This window comes from Cygnus olor, chromosome 16 (genome assembly GCF_009769625.2).
Source record: "Cygnus olor isolate bCygOlo1 chromosome 16, bCygOlo1.pri.v2, whole genome shotgun sequence".
NCBI classification, from domain to species: domain Eukaryota; kingdom Metazoa; phylum Chordata; class Aves; order Anseriformes; family Anatidae; genus Cygnus; species Cygnus olor.
In genome coordinates, this window is record NC_049184.1 from 27,088 (window position 1) to 47,798 (window position 20,711).

Sequence of the window (20,711 nt, forward strand, 5' to 3'; positions counted from 1 at the left end):
TTCTGTTTTTTTCTTAGGTTTGTTTGTTTTAAAGGACTAAATGAGGTTGATTTCTGATTTCATCCAAGTATCACAGGAACACTGAGTTAGCACACTAGGCTTTTAACCATTATTTCTTAAGGCTTTTTTTTTCTGTAAAGAAAAACCAAATACTTGGATTGCGTGGGACTTGTAGAGCAGGGCTGAGGTATGTTGACAGAAGCACCTGGTGAAAGTAACAAATTTTCCTCAGATGAAATATTGGAAGAAGTAAAAGCATGGATGAAAACCATTTCCGTAAATTCATCTACTGAGAAAAACATGCTACTAAGTAGAAAAGGTGATGCAGTTAGTGGAACTGTGTACTATGTATAGTTTTGGGCTCTACAGTACAAGGCAGATGTTGACATGTCAAGCAGAAGCTCAGCAGAGGGTTACCACGTCATCTGGTGACTGGAGCAGATGAGGAAAGAGTGAAATCTTAAGAAAATGTAGTCTAACACATTCTTATTGTACAAAACTAGAGGTACTGATAGGGAGATACACTGTTTACTGACTAGCATTTTAAGTTAAGATTTCTGTTTCTGTAATTAAAATCATCTCCTTGTACAGCACATTAACAGCATTATAAGCCTTTACATCGTAGTCTTTATCTTAGATCTGTAGGTAGTTCCCATCAGAACTGATAACTGATTCTCTTGTTAATTACATTCATTTAATTCTGTGGAAATGAAGTGTTTGTGCTGTCTGTATGAATGAGTAGTTCAGCATTGTATATTCAAGCATTGTGAGTACTGGCACAAAAGGAAAATATTTGCAAGGTAGCTGAATAAGCAGTTGCAAAACATTTGCAGATCTAGGCTGAGCTGCTATAATTCTGTTAGGAGGGCAGCCAAATTCTGTACCTGCTTGAATGCCTTTATGCTAAACAATTTACAGAGAAAGGGAAGGGTCCAGGCTGGATAGCCCCGGATAGCAAAGTCCCTGCTGTTGTTTGCTAGCCAGTCAGAGAGAAGATCTTGAAGAAGTTGTTGCCCTAACTGCTCTACATATCAGCAAAACAGGGTAGAGAATATGAAAAGGAAGCTCCACTTGAAAAATGGAGAACGCTACTTGATATTGTTACAAAGACAGAAGACAGTGACCTGTGTGCGTTTAGCAATATTCATACAGTGGGATGAAGTAGTGTTTTAACTTCCAAAAAGTGGAAATATTGCTGCTTTCATGCTTCATAGCAGCAGTGCATTAAAAATCATATAAAGAGAGAGAGATGAAAAATATATAGTCTTGAAATAAGACAGAAGATAAATAGCACTTACAGTGCATCACCTCCACGTGAAATCTGAGCATTAAAGACTGTTTTGTTTTGTATTCTTGGAAATGATTTAAAGTGTTGCTCATACTACTGTTTGTCTTTTTCTTTCTGTTATTTAAGGTCCTGTGCAGAATGATAGCTCCAGAGCAAGGAATGATACACGGTAAGATTTTTTTCCTATTTTTTTTGTACTGCCTTAGTGCTTGCATTTCTGAATGAGGAATTGTCTGTTTTACGTAAATGATTTCTGAAGAATTTCTGAGTGTGGACTGCAACAGTATCTGTTAAGATCTGAGCATATCCTTAAACAAAAATACTATACAATTGTACATTCAAATATTAAGGTTTTTTCTGTATGAAGCACATCTAGCTTCAGTTTGCCTCCATACCTGACTGATCTTTTGTGTTTTTATCCATTTGTGTTCCTCATCTCCTCAAAAAGCTTCGTTCCATGAAAAAGCGTGCTACAGACATAACATACTCTTCAGTCTTATAAAGGCCTTAAAAGAAATGCCTTACGGATTATTTAGTTTTGTTAATATGTATCTTTAAAAACAATATATTGTGAGAATGCTGGCTTTGAGTTTGGCAGTTACTCTTTGAAGATCTTTTCTGTGTTTATCTGTTTCATTTAAAATATTGTAAAATTGCATGGACATCTTTGGCATCAGAACAAATGCTTTGGTTTGGTTGTGTCCACTAGCAAATCTAGCTACCCTGTTTTTACGATTAATCCCAGTAATAGTTCATTCTCTGCTTACCCTGAGCCACACCAAAATTGCTGGAAGGGGTACGTGCTGGCTTTAATTGTTCTTCACTGGGCACTTTGAGCTATTGCTGTAAGGTGCATGCATATATCCTGCTGTCTCTTTTGGGAGTGTGGCACCTGGAGTTAAGAGCGCTAATAGCTATGGGACCAGTGATATTTTAGCTGCCACAATGGCTTACTTTGTACATTTTTGCCTTAAAGAGGACTGAAGTACATCTGATGTTATACTGACTCTCATACATCAGTTTGCATTTGTAGTTCAAAAAATGTGAATCTTTTCACATACATTATTCTTGGATTTATAACTCTTGTGAAAATTCTTGAGCTCAGTGCAATTTTTCAGTATCACAGGCAAATTCTGTTCTGTTTTGAGGACATATGGTTGAGTGTTTGAGCTTGACTGGCCCCACTGTGAGGAACTAGTTCAGAGAGTATAGTAACAGTATACTTCATTTTTTTCAAGGAAAACTAGCAAGCTGCAGTTTAGAACTAGTCTAAAAAGGAGTTGTCTTACTCCAAAGTACAGACTATTTCTACTTTTAATGTGTGCTGAGTGTAGCCTCCATTTTTAAGACAAGGGTCCCTCTTATGTACTAAAGTAAAAAGTTGTCTTTGAGATTTGTTTAATATCCCAGTGATTAACCAAATTGTTTCAAAATAAATTATAATAATAAAAATCCCACAGATGAATAAATACCACTGTTTTTTTTACACAGTTTTGTTTTACAACATGGAGGTATCAGAATTATATTTAGCCTTTTTAAGACAATACCAAAAGCTGTCTAATAACTACAGTGTTTTACGGTTGATAATGGGATTATGTACCATGCTAGTTGGTAGGATAAGTGTGACCATACTCAGTGGATTGACCTGCAATGAGAGCACCAAGCTGCTTTAATTAGTTTTCAGTACTACAAGTATTTTAAGTATTTGTACAATGCACAACACTCTTGGATGACCTCTGGAGTAGCTAAGTTAAATTCCACTATTCTTTTATAGATTATAACTCACTGAACTGTGTAGTCTAGAGCCTTTCCGTAACGGTTTTATTTTCTATTTTTTATGCCCAGAAGAATGTTTTCATGCTTGAGTATTCCGAATGTCTAAGTGTATAATAGTATAATAATTGTAGTAACATGTGCATAGTTTTAGTACTAACCAGTGGGGTTTCTGGTGTTCATTAAAGGTTTATTTTCAGGATCATGTAAATGATCTGGAATATGTTTAGCAGTGCTTATTGCTATATACATAACAATGTTTGCTGCCTGTTCCAGGTACATGAAAAATAAAAGGTTATACTTGACTTTATTATTCAAACAGCGGCAGTATGTTTTCTGGGACTGAGGAAAAGCTAGGTGGTAGTTCTTGCAAACTTCATGTCTCTAACAATTTGTACATGCTTTCATAGTCATGTACATTAGGGTTGTTGTGGTATGGTATAAATTGTCATATGTGCCACACCTGCTATAGACCAAAAGTGTGTTTGATGCTGAGGTCAGATATATATGGTTCTGCTTGATCCTCTATGACTCTGTGATTTAATTAGGCCTACCTATTGATATTTGTGTGTACTTAAAAGTATGTGATTTTAGAGGTATTGGGTTGAAACCATAAGCTGCGTTTTTGTTACTAATGGCCTATGTATTTGACTTGTCAGTCCACTAGAATTTTAATAGATCTTTTTTATTTTGCTCAACATATTAATTCTGAAAATGTTTTAGATGTAAAGATGTGGATACGTTTAACTCTGCTCAAAGGGGCACAAATATATCAGAATGTATAACTGAACAGCACAGAATGGATGGGGACTGGTATTTAAAGTTCAGTGCTTGAAAAGTTGAGAAGCTTATATTAATTCACACCTGCTGGTCAGAATGTGAATGCTTAGTCCTAAATTCTCTAGCCATTTCCAGAACTGAGTTTAGGAAGAAATCTGTGTATACGTAGTTAAGTCTTCTAAAATTATCAAGCATTCTGTGTATTCTAAGCATGCGCTCACCCTGTGGAGCCAATGCACACAGGCTGTTCTCTGGTCTTAATCAGCTTCCTGTCTTAGAGATGAATGACATTCACGGGAGGGAATAGCTGAGCAGCAAAATGCAGAAGGCCTAAAGGCAGTTGTATTGAGCTGGATAATGACAAAAGAGATTTCAGCAACAGATGTTTATACATCTGTTGCACTACTTTTTCATCTCTTGATACCTTGTATCCATCAGAACATAAACTATCAATGTTTCTCCAAATATATAGGCTTTTATAATCCTTATGAGTGTAAAAACCTCACCTAGTAGTAACTACTACATTCTCACTTCTTTTATAAAGCTTGGTGTAATCACAGACTCTTAGTATAATTCTCCTTTCTGTCTTTTCCTGCAAAGGACCAACTCAAATGGCCTTGAAAACTGTGAAGATGCTGCTCCCAATGAAAACAAGACTGTTAATGGCAGTGATTCTCCATTACTCACAAATGGAAGCTGCAAACCTTCTAGACCTCCCAGGCCTTCCAGACCACCTCCACCGACTCCGCGCAGGCCTACTTCAGTAGCTGGTACGTATTCTAGGAGCAGGCATTCATTTCAAAGCTATCGATAAGCCACGCAGTGTTAGAATGAACACAGTGATTGCTGAGGCATGTTTTTAACTACTACATTTTGTCACGGCAAAATTTTTGGCAGTGAAGTTCTAAAGGATTCTTTTTTCAGCTTGCATTCAATATATACTGTTTAGTCATTGTTCGTATTATTAGAAATTTCTTGCCTCCATTTGTGATAAATGATGATTGTAGTGATGCTGCTAAATGTAACGGAGACAGTGCCAAAAGAACACCAAGGAATGCTACTATTGCATTCCATTAAGTTTAATAAGACTTAGAAAGAAATCTACTGAAGGACTCATTGAACTCCCTCAAGTAGATAATACTGGGTTTTGAAAGACTAGTGGCTTGTTTTTACAATTCTAGTTAAATTCTTTGAAATAGCAGCACTTAAAACATTAATTACTCTTTTGCATGGAAACAGATAAATGTGTTTTATTTTATCCAATCGTTTAAAAACTACAAAACTTTGAGATGTAGTACTGAGAAGTTAGTTGACAGATGTTTTCAGGTTAACTGTTCCACGCCCGTACACTGCCATCTGTTTCAGTGATCCCATTATCACAGTTGATGATAAATACCTATTCGGGACTGGAAACTGGACTATAGTAATTACTTTAAAAGCTAAATCCAGTGTAGTTCAGTAATAAGGCCTGACTTATATACAGCTTTTAATATCACCCAGCAAATGGCATCCAGAAAAAAAAAAAAAAAAAAAAGCTGAAAGCAGTTAAAGAATGCATGTATTGTCCATCCCACACCCTTGATTTTTCCACATCATGTCAATCTTTCCTTGAAAATATTAATGCTTATTATCCCTTACAATATCATTGCAAATAATAAATGCAAAATTAATCAATGCAAGCAAGTAGCTTTTTGTTTATAATCATTTAGCGTTTACAGAATGCAGACAACTTGCTTTGGTAAACATAATTTATTTTAACAGTAATGTCAAAATTGTGCAGCTGATGGCTGTTCTTGGATTAAAACATTTTTACAAACTGAGAGGAAGTTGCATTTTTAGTTCTTGTGTAAAGTGTGAAATGTGGCTGTATGCAGACTCTTCAAAATACACATTTTTGCATGTTTACTTCTGTGATTCAGAACTTTTGAAATAGGTTGCTGATAAGTAGAGAAATACCAATTAGTGTTTTTTTTCCCTTCATGTCTTTTGATCTCTGACATTATAGCAAGTATAAATGGTCCTTCATCCACATCTACAGAAAATGATGGGGCCAGTGCAGGATCACTGGCAGGTACAGCTGCAAGTACGTCTTCAGAACAGAGCCCTGAGGGGGCAACAGCTGCAACAACAGCTCCTGCAACTGCTGCACTCACCACGCCTCCAGTATCAAGACAAGTCCAGCCAGGAAATCCTCCAGCTCAGGCACTTACTACAGTCAGTCAAGGTCCTCTTCCACCTGGGTATGAGTTTAATGATCTTTTGTGCTGATTTTTCTCGTTTGATTTTCTTGCAGTAGGCATACTGAAACATTCATAACATCTACCTTTTACTCTGTAACAAAAATCCCCCAAAATGCTTGAAGTGGAAGTTCTCTGAACTGTTTGATCTAGTATATCTTGAAGCATAGTTTATTCAAGAAAGAATTTGAACTTTCAAGTATTTCTGATGCTTGTCATATGCTGCCGAGTCAGTGAAACGTGGAAGTTTTAAATCACAAGGCAGCTTGCTGTCTTCAAATTGAAATGAAGTCAGGTAGTAAAATACTGGAATGGATAAGTAAACGAAAAGCTATTATTGCAGGACATAATTTGCTGTCTTCCATTTTGGAGGTCGCAGCTCCTGGGAGTAATGTAGGCATAATGTGGTATTTTACATGCATGTGGAATTTGCCAGGTGATTGGTCTGTTGCCTGAAAGCTCTCATGTAGATTCTTAACTTTTTCTTAAAAAAATAAATAAAAGTTTCTGGACTCTTTGAGTGAGGGAAAGCAAAAGCTTCCTGATGTGAATTGTATAATTGGTGATTTTAACTGCCTGCAAATTAAGTCAGGTAATAAGCAGTAAGTGAGTGAAATCTGAATAACCTTACTTACAGGATAACTGTGAAATATAAAAGCACTCTTGAAAACATCAGTTTTTGCTTAACCATTTTGATTTTGTTAGAAATGACAAATTAGTATGCTTCCTTCCCATGTTATATTTGATACAAATACAAGAGTAAGTCAGTATCCCAAATGCTGCATATTCAGAAAATACATCAGTGCTCTTATGATGAATTCCGTGTATACATGATCTGTACAAAATTTGCATAATTTGGGGATTTAAATTGAATGAATGTTATTCTAATGGGATTATGCTCCTTAAATGATACTGTTCAACACATAACTGAACACATATTAAATACTGAATACAAAATATTGCTTCATTGCTTGATAAGACTGCATGCATACACATGCATTTTAGCTTCAGTTTTCCAGAAACTGGAGGTGGTCATGTAGAAAGTTTTTCTAAAATATTTTTCATTTTTTATTTTTTTGTTCTAGTTAACATAGAATTACTGCTAATATGGACATCGTACCACTGTATATTGTACAGCATTTTGGTGCATACCATGTACCAAAATGGTCAGGTGTTTTACATAGAAATAAGCATTTTATGAAAACAAATATTTCTCCTCTTTATACTGTATGCTTCATACTATAGATGAATGGTTGGAGTACATTCATCGTGAGAAAAACAAAACTATTGTTCTATTTTCAGTTGGGAGCAAAGAGTAGACCAACATGGTCGAATATACTATGTAGATCATGTTGAAAAACGAACTACGTGGGATCGGCCAGAGCCTCTTCCTCCAAGGTAAGCCATGCAAAATCGTCTCCTTGCCTAGGATATGTTTGGATTGGTTGTATCAAAAATTGGCTGACACCTTACTAAAGCTAAAGAGCAGGTTTGTAAATAGCATTAAGCTCAAACAATTGCTCCAGGTTGTCTCCAAAGAGTTCTGCAATAATGCATAGTATATAGTGTGGAAAAGAGTTGAATGTTAAAGATAACGGAATTGGAATTTCCTGTCAAAGAATAAGTGTGTGCCTGTATGCTGAAAAATGGGTTAAAGCTAAAGACAGCAGACATCCCTGACAGTAGAAGAGAACCAAAACCACAGAAAGGTATTTTGGGATTAAGGTAACTATTAGCTTGAGCAAGAATGCCCTTGGTTACTTCTTTATCCTGAGGTTACTGTTTACAGTCCTTTGATCTTGCCTCAGGGTTCCCAGCTGCTAATTTACTATGCTCTTAAAAATCATCTTTGGTTATTAGGCTTTTCCAGGTCTTAGAGCAGCCAGTGATGTTAGTCTTTACATGGAAGTAGTATTCTTATTTGTTCTTTGTTTTTATTTTTTCCTGAAGTGAAAGGAAAAACAACTGTTTTATTGCACTTCATTCATACTCAGGTGGCTCACATGTTATGCAGAATTACAAAGTAAAAACACTTGGGACCCTAAAGAGAACTTGATTTTAAGGAATAAGCAAGCTGGCAGACTGTCTCATGAAAAGGAACCTACCTGTTGTACTCAAGTTGTTTTAAACTCTAAGATGATTTACTATTTTTGTAAATAGTATTGATTTTATATGAACTGAAGATAAATAAAAACACACACCAACACCAAAACTTCATTTTCTGCTCAAACCGACTGATCTCCTCAGAAAGAGAATGAGGAAATCTTGCATTGTACAACCAAACTGTCTGAGCTTTTGTTGCCTTTTTAGGACAAACCTGTAAACTTGCGAATTGAGTGGGATAAATGCCATAACAGTACAGTGTTGACAGTGGTTCGTGTAGCATTTAAAAAAATGTTTAAACCTTTCAGTGTTTAAAGTGAAAGTACAGTAAATAGAATGAGTTTGACCTGGAAACAAAATAAGTGATTCTCTTCAATTTTAGCTCTTTACACACAGTTTTAGTGGAGGGTAAAAGGAGGAAAAAAAACTGTCTACTAATGATCCCATGCTTTATATCCACTTCCAAACATACTGCCTGTTTTCCTAAATGTGCTTCTGAGCCCTTAAAGTTGTCAACTATTGAGAACCGTTGCTTCTAATTTTATTTTTTTATTTCTTTAAAGCTGGGAGCGACGAGTTGACAACATGGGGAGAATTTATTATGTTGACCACTTCACCAGAACAACAACATGGCAGAGGCCAACATTAGAGTCTGTCCGAAATTATGAGCAGTGGCAGCTTCAACGCAGTCAGCTTCAAGGAGCCATGCAGCAATTTAATCAGAGATTTATATACGGGGTAAGGAGTACAATGCTTACTAATGCTGATAAAGGATAAGAGAAGTATCTTTTCCAAATTCTCAACCCATTAATCTCTTTTCTACATATTGAAACTATATATGTATTTGTGTTTTGAGAATGTTTGTAGGTGACTTTTCCCAGCAAAGATTTTGTTATGGTTTATTCTTTGTGATATATAGTATCTTTACATTTGTTAGTATGGCATGAGCCTTGGTTCAGTAACCTTAGTTCATGTCCTTGCAATGACTGCAGGCAATGTGATGGATTTTGTTTGTCAGCTGAATATATGTGGTGTTCTTTGGTAAAATGTATGTATAATATTAACAAAAGCCAGTAGTTCAAAGCAAACTGCAGCATAGTAATAAGCTGTTTTATTTAAATTGTGCCTTGCAATGGCCTAGAAGGAAGGCAGGCTCACAGGACATGTTTCAGCTCTGGGTAAAATAAGTGCTATGAAGGCAGAGGAAAATAACCCTTCCAGAATTTCAAATGTATTGTTTACCTCTGAATAATAGACTTTGTATAACTCCATATAATGCTACTAGTTCATTAAAAACAGCGTATGTTCTAAATTTGCTGTATATATACAGAATAAAAACGCACCTCATAAATGGTGGTAGGGAGAACAGTACTGAATGCAGGACTGAAGTGATTTGCTTTCTGGTTGTTTTGGGTACTGTGGTACTAATTTCCCTTCTGTGTAGGCAGGGGCACTTCACAAAGAATAATTATTTTCTTGGCACTGCAGTTAATTAAGTATGCCAAGGGCTATAAAATTAACAAACAGAAGAGCTGTGAATCCTTAGTACAAGGAAGCAAGAGAGCTTAAATAAAAGACGAATTTGTAATACAACATATGCCATCTCTGTGGAATAAAAAAAAATGTTGGCCTCTGATTATATGAAAAATTAACAAAAATGAATTTACTTTAATAATTTATGATGGCTATGTTAGAGCATCTGGAAGGCAAATGGATGGAGGCTAGTCATTAATGCACCATTTGTTTGTGTGACTTGCAGAACCAGGACTTTTCTTCCATGCAAAGCAAAGAGTTTGATCCTCTTGGCCCTCTGCCACCTGGATGGGGTAAGACTGACTTGAAACAGTGTTTTGTAATGCAGTGTAATTAGACATTAAAGCATACTTCTGCCAAATTATCTTGTCAGCTGTTCTAGGCTAGTTTTATTTAAAAGAAAATCTAGATTATTTTAAAAATGAATTAAATCTAATCAAATGTGCTGTTAAAGCATCAAGTTCTGACAAGGATGTGTAGTTCCAAAGTAGATTGGAAACTACAAACTATTCTGTTTTGTTCCCAGTAATTGTCGTGTCATAATAGCTTCTTTCCCACTATCATCCCATTTTTCACTGCTTTCATTAGGCAGGATTTACCCCTTACTGTCCTCCTGGTTATGTAGCCAATTCTTGGAGAATTCTGGAGCACTGAAAAGCTTTTATGATGACTAATCATTCCTTGACTTGCTCCCTCTCTCTGGAGTGAATTTGTTTGGTTTTGTAATTCACAGGGCTAACCTTTTACAATAAACAGATTTTTTGGTGTGTGTCTATGTACAAAAATATAAGTGTAAAACTTTATTTCTGGTGACTGTGAAGCTGCTGTAAGAATTCAGGGTTCATGATACATAGGCAGTGTTCTCAGAGTTGTTTAGTCTTAAAGCAAGTGACTATACTTGTCAGAATTAGAGCTGGGTTTGTCTCTTTTGCTTTTCAAATATAACCGTCAGTATTTTTAGTTCTGGTATTGATGTGATGTCATGCTATAAGATCATTGTGCCCACACTTGTGCTTTGATGCACTACATATGTAACATTTCAAGTAATGTTTTTGAGGCTGACTTTGCCCAGGAAGCAACAAAACTGAATTTCAACATCATGTTGAATTCTGCTCTCAGTATAACTCCTATAGACAAGTGTCTGCTTCTACACTTTCCTTCTTAACTGAAGCTTTTTACTTGTGATAGTCAAAATATAGCCTGTTCTTGTAATTTGTATTTTCTACATTTTGCATGCTGCTTATAACACTCTAAATAAAAATTGCATGAAGGACTGTTTCATATAATTGTTAGTAGTCAGTAGTATTAAAATAGACTCCTTTTGGTGAGTTGACTATTAAGGAGTAATGCCAATGAAAGTGAAAAGATGTTGAGTCAAAGGAGGTATGGAGAACCTTGAAGACAGGTGAAACTGTAGCAGGCTCTGGTTATATTAATTTATTTTGTAGTCTCAGCAATACAGTAAGGAGGTATTGAAATTTGTTTTCATTTTGTATCTTTTCAGAAAAGAGAACTGACAGCAATGGCAGAGTGTATTTTGTCAATCACAACACACGTATCACTCAGTGGGAAGATCCCAGGAGTCAGGGGTAAGAAATCAGTTGCAGCTTCATGTAAATCTGAAATGAAAATATAACGAAGTAGTGAGATTGAGACTTAGGAGATCGTGCTTACAGCTAAAACATAGGCTGTCCTATACACGCTTGTCAGGCAGTCCTGTAAAAGGTACCAGATGAAATGGAAACTGTCAAAATAACACTTGGTAATAATACAGTTACCAGGAAAGTCTTTGTCACCAGCAGTAAGTTCATTCCCAGAACGGTTCATACTCTTTTTATAGAATAAGAGAAACTTGTATCATTGCAGGAGGGAGGGAAGTGTTTGTTTCAACTGATGTGTTAGTGCAGAAGATCCTGCATAATTTGATTATTTATTAGACTGGCAGTAGCTAAGAGACAGAAAACAAAGACAAACTCCAAAAGTTGCAGCACTTCTACTTTACCACTTTAAAACAAACAATAAAAAAGAAACAGAACTTGGATACTCTACAAGTATTGGATTAATAGATTACTGTTTAGTTTGGGATCCAGTTACTTTGACTCTGAGGTAGGAAATGTAGGCAGGAAATCAAGGGTGAAGGGTGTTCTATGTTTGAGATGAAAATTTCCACTTGGTGAAGCAAATTCATCTGTAATAAAATGGAATAAAATGAGGGAGAGTGGAAGGGTTAATAGACGTAGCCAGAGATGACAGCCTTTCAACGGCTTTCAGTGACTTGAAAGTCCCTGCAGCAGTTGACTGTACAGAAAGCACTGTTATTTTTAATAACCACCCAACAATCAAAAGTTCTGATTTCATAGCTGGAAACACTTTCCTGAAGTATATTTCCATGGAGGGAAGTCACTCTGAGAGCACTTCGATGGAGTGATAATACTCAGGTTTTCCAAACATATCAAGATACACTTATATTGATACCAAAATTGAGTTGGAAGTTGACAAAAAAAAAAAAAAAAAAACTTGCATAAGATCAGTATTTTTATTTTCTTGATATTTTTATTTTTGTCATTCTGAAACTCTTTAAGCTTTTAGCTATTGTGATTATATGTGAGGTACCAAAAGCTAGTTATTAGGGCAATGTCATCTTGAGAGTAAAAATCTAACAAAAGTTAGATTTTAGTTGCTGTTGCTTAAGTGGAGGAAACATAGAAACTTACAGAAAAATACGAGAATGTTTACCAATTTGCTGTTATTCTTGATAGTGCAACTGAAGGTGCTATTATTTAAATAAACATTCATTTTGGTCCAGCTGAGAGCTGATGTGAAAATTGGAGGAAAAAAAACGTGGAATAAATGTTGAAATGAAAGCTTCTCCATCTGTAGTTTTCTAGATCTGCTAAATTTTTTACTGTCTTAAGTACTGATCAATTGACTTCATGTATTAAGTTCATAATTTACTATGTATTTTCTTGTACCCATAGTCAATTAAATGAGAAACCCTTACCTGAAGGCTGGGAAATGCGATTTACTGTGGAAGGTATTCCATATTTTGTGGATCACAACAGAAGAACCACTACATACATAGATCCCCGCACGGGCAAGTCTGCTCTGTAAGTGTTTTTTTTAAACTATTTCTGAGCTCCTAAAAGTGAAGTTTAACATTCATAATTTGTTTTTTTTCTTTTGCCTGTTTTGTGTGCAGAAAGTTTTACATGTATTAAAGCCTCTGAATTTATTTTTTTATCCACTGATAAGTGTCCCTGAAGATGACTGTTCTGAATACTTAAGAATCTGACTAACCAAGTAGTAGATAAGATAGGGGTACCATCAACACTTCTGATGGCCAGATCCTTTCCTTCCACTTACTGGACTTCATTTTTACAAGTATACTCCTCCTTCCTTTGATTTTTAGGAACCAGAATGGAGTTAAAAACAGAACTTAGCTGCAAGCTTAAATTACCTGAATGTCATCCCACCTTATTGTTAGTATCTTCTTTACACTGAATTGCAGAATGGCTGAGTTTGGAAGGGACCTCTGAAGATCATCTGGTCCAACCCTGCTGCCAGGCAGGATCACCTAGAGCATGTTGCACAGGATGGCATCCAGGCAGTGTTTGAATATCTCCAGAGAAGGAGACTCCACAACCTCTCTGGGCAACCTGTCCCAGTGCTCTGTCACCCTCCCAGTAAAGAAGTGCCCCCTCATATTGAGCCGGAACCTCCTGTGCTTCAGTTTGTGCCCGTTGCCTCTCGTCCTGTCGCTGGGCACAACTGAAAAGAGACCGGCTCCATTGTCTCGACACCCTCCCCTCAGATACTTATACACACATTGATGACAAGTCTCCCCTCAGTCTTCTCTTTTCCAGCCTGAACAGGCCCAGCTCTCTCAGCCTGGCTTCATACAACAGGTGCTCCAGTCCTCTAATCATCTTCACAGCCCTCCTTTGGACTCGCTCCAGGAGCTCCATGTCCCTCTTGTACTGGAAGCCCAGATCTGGACACAGTGCTTCAGGTGTAGCCTCACCAGGGCTGAGTAGAGGGGCAGGATCACCTCCCTTGACCTGCTGCCCACACTCTTCTGAATGCATCCCAGGAGACCATTGGGGCCAAGAAGGCCAAAAGGGCACATTACTGGCTCATGGTCAGCCTGCTGCCCACCAGGACTCCCAGGTCCCTCTCTGCAGAGTTGCTCTCCATCAGGTCAGCCCCCAGCCTGTACTGCTGCTTGGGGTTATTCCTCCCCACGTGCAGGACCCTGCACTTGCCCTTGTTGAACTTCATGATGTTCCTCTCGGCCCAACCCTCCAGCCTGTCGAGGTCCCTCTGAATGGCAGCACAGCCCCCTGGGGTATCAGCCTCTCCTCCCAGCTTTGTGTCATCCACAAACCTGCTGAGGGTGCACTCTGTTCCATTGTCCGGGTTGTTGACAAATATGTTGAACAACACTGGACCCAGTACTGACCCCTGGGGGACACCGCTAGCTGCAGGCCTCCAACTAGAGGCACAACCCTCTGAGCTCTGTCATCCAGCCAGTTGCCAATCCACCTCACTGTCCACTCAGCTAGGTCACATTTCCTGAGCTTGTCTATGAGGAGGTTATGGGAGATAGTGTCAACAGCCATGCTGAAGTCAAGGCAGACCACATCCACCGCTCTCCCCTCATCTACCCTGCTAGTCATCTTACCATAGAAGGATATGCGATTGGTTAAACATGATTTCCCCTTGGTGTACCCATGCATGCTGCTCTTGATCACCTTCTTATCCTCCACATGCTTGGAAATGACCTCCAGGATGAGCTGTTCCATCATCCAGGGATGGAGGTGAGGCTGACTGGCTTGTAGTTTCCTGGGTCCTCCTTCTTGCCCTTTTTGAAGACTGGCATGACACTGACTTTCTTCCAGTTCCCTCAGGCACCTCTGCTGTTCTCCATGACCTTTCAAAGATGATTGAGAGTGGTATAGCAATAACATCAGCCAGCTCCTTCAGCATCCATGGGTACATTCCATTGGGGCCCATGGATTTGTGGGTGTCAAGTTCACTTAGATGATCTCTGACCCGATCCTTTTCGACCAAGGGAAAGTCCTCCTTTCTCTGGACTTTCTATCTTGTCTCCAGGGTCTGAGATTCCCAAGGGCTGATCTTAACAGTAAAGACTGAAGCAAAAAAGGCATTCAGCAACTCTGCCTTCTCCATATCGTTTGTCACAAGGGCACCCGCCCCATTCAGCAGTGGGCTGACTGAAGAGGCCAAAGTTTGCTCTCCTGAAGTCCAGGGTTGCAATCCTACTTTTTGCCCTGCTTCCTCTTTGCAAGGTCCTGAACTCACCATAATCATGGTCACTGCAGCCAAGGCTGCCCCCTACCCTCACATCTCCAACTAGTCCTTCCTCATTTGTTAATACAAGGTCCAGCAGCACACCTGTCCTTGTTGGCTTCTCCACCACCTGTGTCAAAAAAGTGCTATCAATGCACTGCAGGAACCTCCTGGACTGTTTGTGCCATCTGTGTGGTCTTCCTGGCAGATAATCAGTGTGGTCGAAGTCCCCCATGAGAACCTGGGCTGGTGACTGAGAGGCTACTTTGAGCAGTCTGAAGAAGGTTTCATCTACCTCCTCTTCCTGATAATTAATTAAATTACAATGAATTAGATACTGTTGGGAAAAGTACTGCATATGCACTCCGCAATTTACAAAACGGATTCTTTTTAGTTAAAAAACCAAAAACAATTATAACCCAAAACCAGACGAAGTGCATAAGAATCTTCCAGCCAGATAGCCTACTAAACTATGTAACTATATAACAAATAAATTTTCATACTGTTTTTTAAATTACAAAAACGCTTTGGAAATTAATTTTTCTCCCTTTGGTTCCAGAGACAATGGACCCCAGATAGCTTATGTACGCGATTTCAAGGCAAAAGTCCATTATTTCCGATTCTGGTGTCAGGTACAAATTTATTTCTTGAGAACATTTGTTTGCATTTTCATTTTCTGTTTACTTTCTGTAAATTAACTATTCAGTGCCCTGCAAATAAAATTAATCAACCCACTTAAAGTGACTTTAACCAGGAGTGAGCAAATACCGGGTTTGTATAAGCTGATGTAAGTTGTAGGGTAACTTTAAAACTTTTTAGAGTAAAAGAAAACCTGAATTTATTTACAGTTTATTTTAGAAAGTACTAGGTTTCAGAATGTTGTTCTTTTTCTGCTCTTAATAAGTGAATATATGAAAACATAGTAGTTTTAAATATAATTAATATATAAGGTCTAGTTTCTATACAAATAAATACTTCCGGAAGAAATTCCAGGGCATTTGACACAGACCATACATGTCTAAACATTGAAGACTATATTGTGTTGTACTTTAGCACGTCCTAACATAATAGCATACTGCAATGTCACTCTTGGTCCTTTAAACTCTATGAATATCAAAAGATTATGTAACTTGGTATCTAGGAAAATGTGTTAGGTTCAAATGTTCCAGTTTTCAAGTGTCAATGAATTATACTTCGAAAAATAGCAGAGGATAGCCTAATTTTTCACGTTTACAGAATAACCTAAATTCTCTTTCATTATTATTATTGAATGTTGGAGTAGAAGGCCTTGCTGATTTAGAATATGTTATTTATCTTATTTTTTTCCAATGTCTTGTAAAAATACAGTATTTGAACCTGTTCAAAGCAGGATATGGAGGCCTGTATACCTTTGCTGCAGATCTCAGTATTGGAATCGATTTTTTTTCTTGGAGTAAATTAAAATTCAAGCATCTTGATTACTGACTGTTTTATGTGGATTAGTGAAATTTACCTCTACCTCTTAAAACAACACATTCAACAAACAACAGTTAAAACAATATGAGAAATATTAAGTGGTTGTAGATCTCACCTCTGAAAAATTTCATTTCAGCAACTGGCAATGCCACAACACATAAAGATTACAGTGAGCAGAAAAACATTATTTGAAGACTCATTTCAACAGGTATTGTATTAAAACATGTTAGTAGACATGAAAAGTTGGATCAAAGAAATTTGTCACTTGTCTTTCTTGATCCTGTGACATCTTAATGTAATTTTACTAGAGACTAACAAAAATGAATAGTTAGGATACAGTCATGCTTATAAAAAGATCATAGTAAAATGTCAAGTTCTGGCTCTACTGGCTGATTTATTGTGGGGAGAGCAGTGGCAGAGCAACTCCCCATTCACAGGAAGTTAGCATGTTTTGCTATGTTTGTTGCCATGTCCTCCCCTACCAGTTTTGTTATATAAGCATGGTTACGTACCAAAATATATTGAGCTTACTTCTACTGTAGATGTTACAGGTCTTTAAATAAGTAATTAAATGGTTAAAAGAAAACAAAAACTAATCATTATACTTAGGTTATTAGCAGCAAAATTCTTAAGAATGCTAAGAGACCTAAATCGTGCTTAAATTTGTTTCTATACACTATTTTTAAGTGTTTTCGAATTCTACCTTTTTTTTTAATGTTCACTGTGGCAATAAATTACTCCCTTGCCAGTTAAATAGAAGGTGAGAGCTACAGGGAACAATATGAAATTCCTATTGGCCACTTCTGTATTTTTCTGATTTTAAAGAAATTAAGATGCAAACCTTATTCAAGAAGATAGGAATTTCTACCTTCCTCTGTCCCTAGCTGATCTTTTTGATCCTGTATGTCTTCTGGTTTCATTTCTCATAGGAGTTATCAATTTGTCAAGTCAAGAAGTTAGAACATGTTGAATAATATGTTTTGAGACAAGAATATATATTCTTAAATAAGGTTTAATGCTTACTTATTCAAGTTACTGTAAACTGTCTTAGCAGAAACAGCAAATGCTAGTGCAGCTGGCTAGTCTTTTCTTTTGGAACACTCTTGTCTTCAAATAGAGTGGGTTAGAAGTAGATGAAATAAGTCCTGGAACTGAAAACTGGTTCCACCCTTATTTCTAAAATTGTACTGTGTCCTTTTACAGTAATTGTAAAGGTAACAATATTATGTTATAGTAGAAAGAGCCGAGAGAGATTATGTAATCATGTAAATGTCAACAAACCGAGGTATATTTAGGAAAACATGGCACTTTGTCAATAATTTAGACTATAACTCAATCACGCACACCTGACTTCTTTTTTATACTGATTCTTTTGTCATTTGTAGATATCTATGTTGGAGGTACAAAATCTATTGTGATGACAACTTCAGACATCTAGCACAGATTTTAAAATTTTTGATCCAAATTCTGTGCCTGTTATTATAGACAAAAACTTAATGATCTCACACATACATGTTCTGTGAAATTTCTCTAAGTAAATGTCTGATATTTGAACAAAACAGCATTACTAAAATTCCTTAGCTTCTAAAAAAGCTAGATTTTTATTATCCTCTTTAGGAGATGAAACTGTAAAATGAAAATAAATATATATAATGATTTTTATTGTGTGTTTTTTTTAATTTAATTCTTTGAGATCTTAGTCATGTCTCTTCATTGCCTTTAACTTGGGTACCTTTCAGATATCATTCACTATAGTATTTTACAAATACTGAATTTACTTACTTTGAGCCCCTGTTATTTATTGGCTTGATTTTTGTCATAAATTTTTATATAGGCTGCTGGCATAATTATAGGTCTTCCATTTTAAAATTATTATTTATTTTTCTTTTGCATCTTTTACTTGTTAATCTGTGGAAATAGGTTGCCACTAACCCCTCAAATTCCATGAAAGTTACATAAGCGGGTACTTCATGTACTTATAGCACATTTTATGCTCTGATTTATTAAATGCTATATCGCTTGATATAGGAAATAGTCATATATCCAACCAGTGCTTATGATTTTCTTGAAATAAATTGGCTGTTTTTCTTTCACTTAGATAATGAGCTTCAGTGCTCAGGATCTACGGAGACGTTTATGGGTTATTTTCCCTGGTGAAGAAGGCTTAGATTATGGAGGTGTTGCAAGGTAAACTACAGTAAAATGGCAAATGATTTCTTTTTCCTGTTTTTTGTTGTGAAAAATTCTCTAAGGTAGATAATTGAACTGTAATGATTTCAGAATAGTAGTGAAGCTTATTCCTCATCTTTCCTTAGAACATCAGTGCATGTTTTAGAACTGTATAAAAGTATTTTCAGTTCACTTTAGGAATTACTTTAATCTGTCTCAGTGATTAGTGAGAACACATGCGCCGTTTATTGACTTCAGCATGACCATTACCACCAAAGTAGAGATTTACTGAAAATGAACAAAAATGTAATTTCATGTCAGAAGTCCGTACATGAATGTAACTAGGAAGGGCATATGTTAGCGTTCCCTAAAAGCCTAATGTTTAAATCAGTGGCAGTCTTCTAATTACCTCCATAAGATAAGGAGTCTTTTTCCAAATCACTGACATCTGTATAACATTTTAACCTTGCCTACTAAATCCTAATTTACATTAGTTTCACTTTGGTGTAGCCATAATTTCTAAAAAAAATCAGGTTGACTAGCTATGTGCCAACAAGTTCCTAAGTAGATTTTCAGCATATCGGTTAGCTGAAGTAATTTTTAATGTTTTGAAATGTGTTTTTTGTTGTTGTTGTTTGTGTAATTTCAGGGAATGGTTCTTTCTATTGTCACATGAAGTTTTGAACCCAATGTATTGCCTGTTTGAATATGCAGGGAAAGATAACTACTGCTTACAAATAAACCCAGCCTCCTATATTAACCCAGATCATCTGAAATACTTCCGTTTTATTGGAAGATTCATTGCCATGGTAAGTTAGAAATAGAAAAAAGTTACCTCCTGTAATTTTTCATGTAAATAAATATAGTACTATAGAATAATAGAATATCCATAGTTGGAAGGGACCCACAAGGATCATCGAGTCCAACTCCTGGGTCCCCAAAGGACCGCCCATATATCAGACCATGTGTCAGAGAGCGTTGTCTAAATGGTTCTTGAACTCTGGCAGGCTCAGTGCCATGACTATGTCCCTGGGGAGCCTGTTCCACTGCCCAACCACCCTCTTGGTGAAGAACCCTTTCCTGATATCTGGCCTGAACCTCCCCTGTTGCAGCTCCATTCGGTTCCATTGGTTCCTATCACTGGTTACCAGAGAGCAGAGATGAGCGCCTGCCCCTCTGCTCCCCTTGTGAGGAAGCTGTAGACTGTGATGAGGCTTCCCATCAGTCTCCTCTTCTCCAGGCTGAACAAACTGCTGACTTCAGCTGCTCCTCATATATATTCCCCTCCAGACCCTTCACCATCTGCGTAGCCCTTCGTACCATCAAATGGATTAGTAAACAATTCATCTTTGAGATGAAATTTTCATCAGCATACATAGTTTTTATTATGTATAAATAAATAAAGCATATTTACAGTTACGATATTCTAGCTTACTTTAATTCTTTGGCCATCAAACTCCATTGGTACGCTGTACAGAATGTTGTCATATTGAGTAATCAATCATCCTTTGCATTATTTTTTTGTCTATTTTCATGTTCTTCAGGCTTTATTCCATGGGAAATTCATTGACACTGGTTTCTCTCTGCCGTTCTATAAGCGTATCCTAAACAAGCCAGTAGGACTCAAGGATTTAGAATCTGTTGACCCAGAGTTTTACAACTCTCTCATCTGGGTAAAGTGAGTTCGTCTTGATTTTGTTCTTGAAATAGCAATAAAATGTTTTTGTTTTTCACTTTTGCCAGAAAGAAACTACTACTACAAACAAATTGACCAGTAGAGTATATCAATTACAAAGTAGTACTGGAATTTTTAATGGAATATTAGATACACAAATAATTTGATAATGCAAAAATTCATTGCATTTTTAGTTCACTGAATATTCTGTGCAGTATCGTGCATTCCATTTTTACTATTTTTTGAATAAATCTAGCTAGACATTATACAAATGTGGTGGTCTTGCACAGCGTTAGGAATAAAATAGCTTGAGTAAGTTCCAGTGAAACTTTTTAGATAACAGATTAAAAAAAATTAGCAAGAAATCTTTCAATAATGCTTTAAAATA

General features: G+C 36.8%; 1 protein-coding gene across 3 annotated transcripts in view; it reads left to right on the forward strand.

Moving 5' to 3' along the window:
* ITCH (itchy E3 ubiquitin protein ligase) overlaps positions 1-20,711 on the forward strand; it is a 48,191-nt gene that overhangs the window by 16,251 nt on the left and 11,229 nt on the right. For 2 of the 3 annotated variants that reach the window (XM_040575524.1, XM_040575525.1), the window contains 13 exons: positions 1,415-1,457; positions 4,442-4,611; positions 5,847-6,081; positions 7,381-7,476; positions 8,745-8,919; positions 9,941-10,007; positions 11,219-11,303; positions 12,693-12,821; positions 15,584-15,656; positions 16,616-16,687; positions 18,578-18,666; positions 19,298-19,457; positions 20,193-20,326. In XM_040575524.1, the coding sequence (XP_040431458.1) occupies positions 1,415-1,457; positions 4,442-4,611; positions 5,847-6,081; positions 7,381-7,476; positions 8,745-8,919; positions 9,941-10,007; positions 11,219-11,303; positions 12,693-12,821; positions 15,584-15,656; positions 16,616-16,687; positions 18,578-18,666; positions 19,298-19,457; positions 20,193-20,326 (1,528 nt within the window). The remainder of the gene's footprint in view (positions 1-1,414; positions 1,458-4,441; positions 4,612-5,846; positions 6,082-7,380; positions 7,477-8,744; positions 8,920-9,940; positions 10,008-11,218; positions 11,304-12,692; positions 12,822-15,583; positions 15,657-16,615; positions 16,688-18,577; positions 18,667-19,297; positions 19,458-20,192; positions 20,327-20,711) is intronic. The other variant, XM_040575526.1, reaches the window with a different exon arrangement.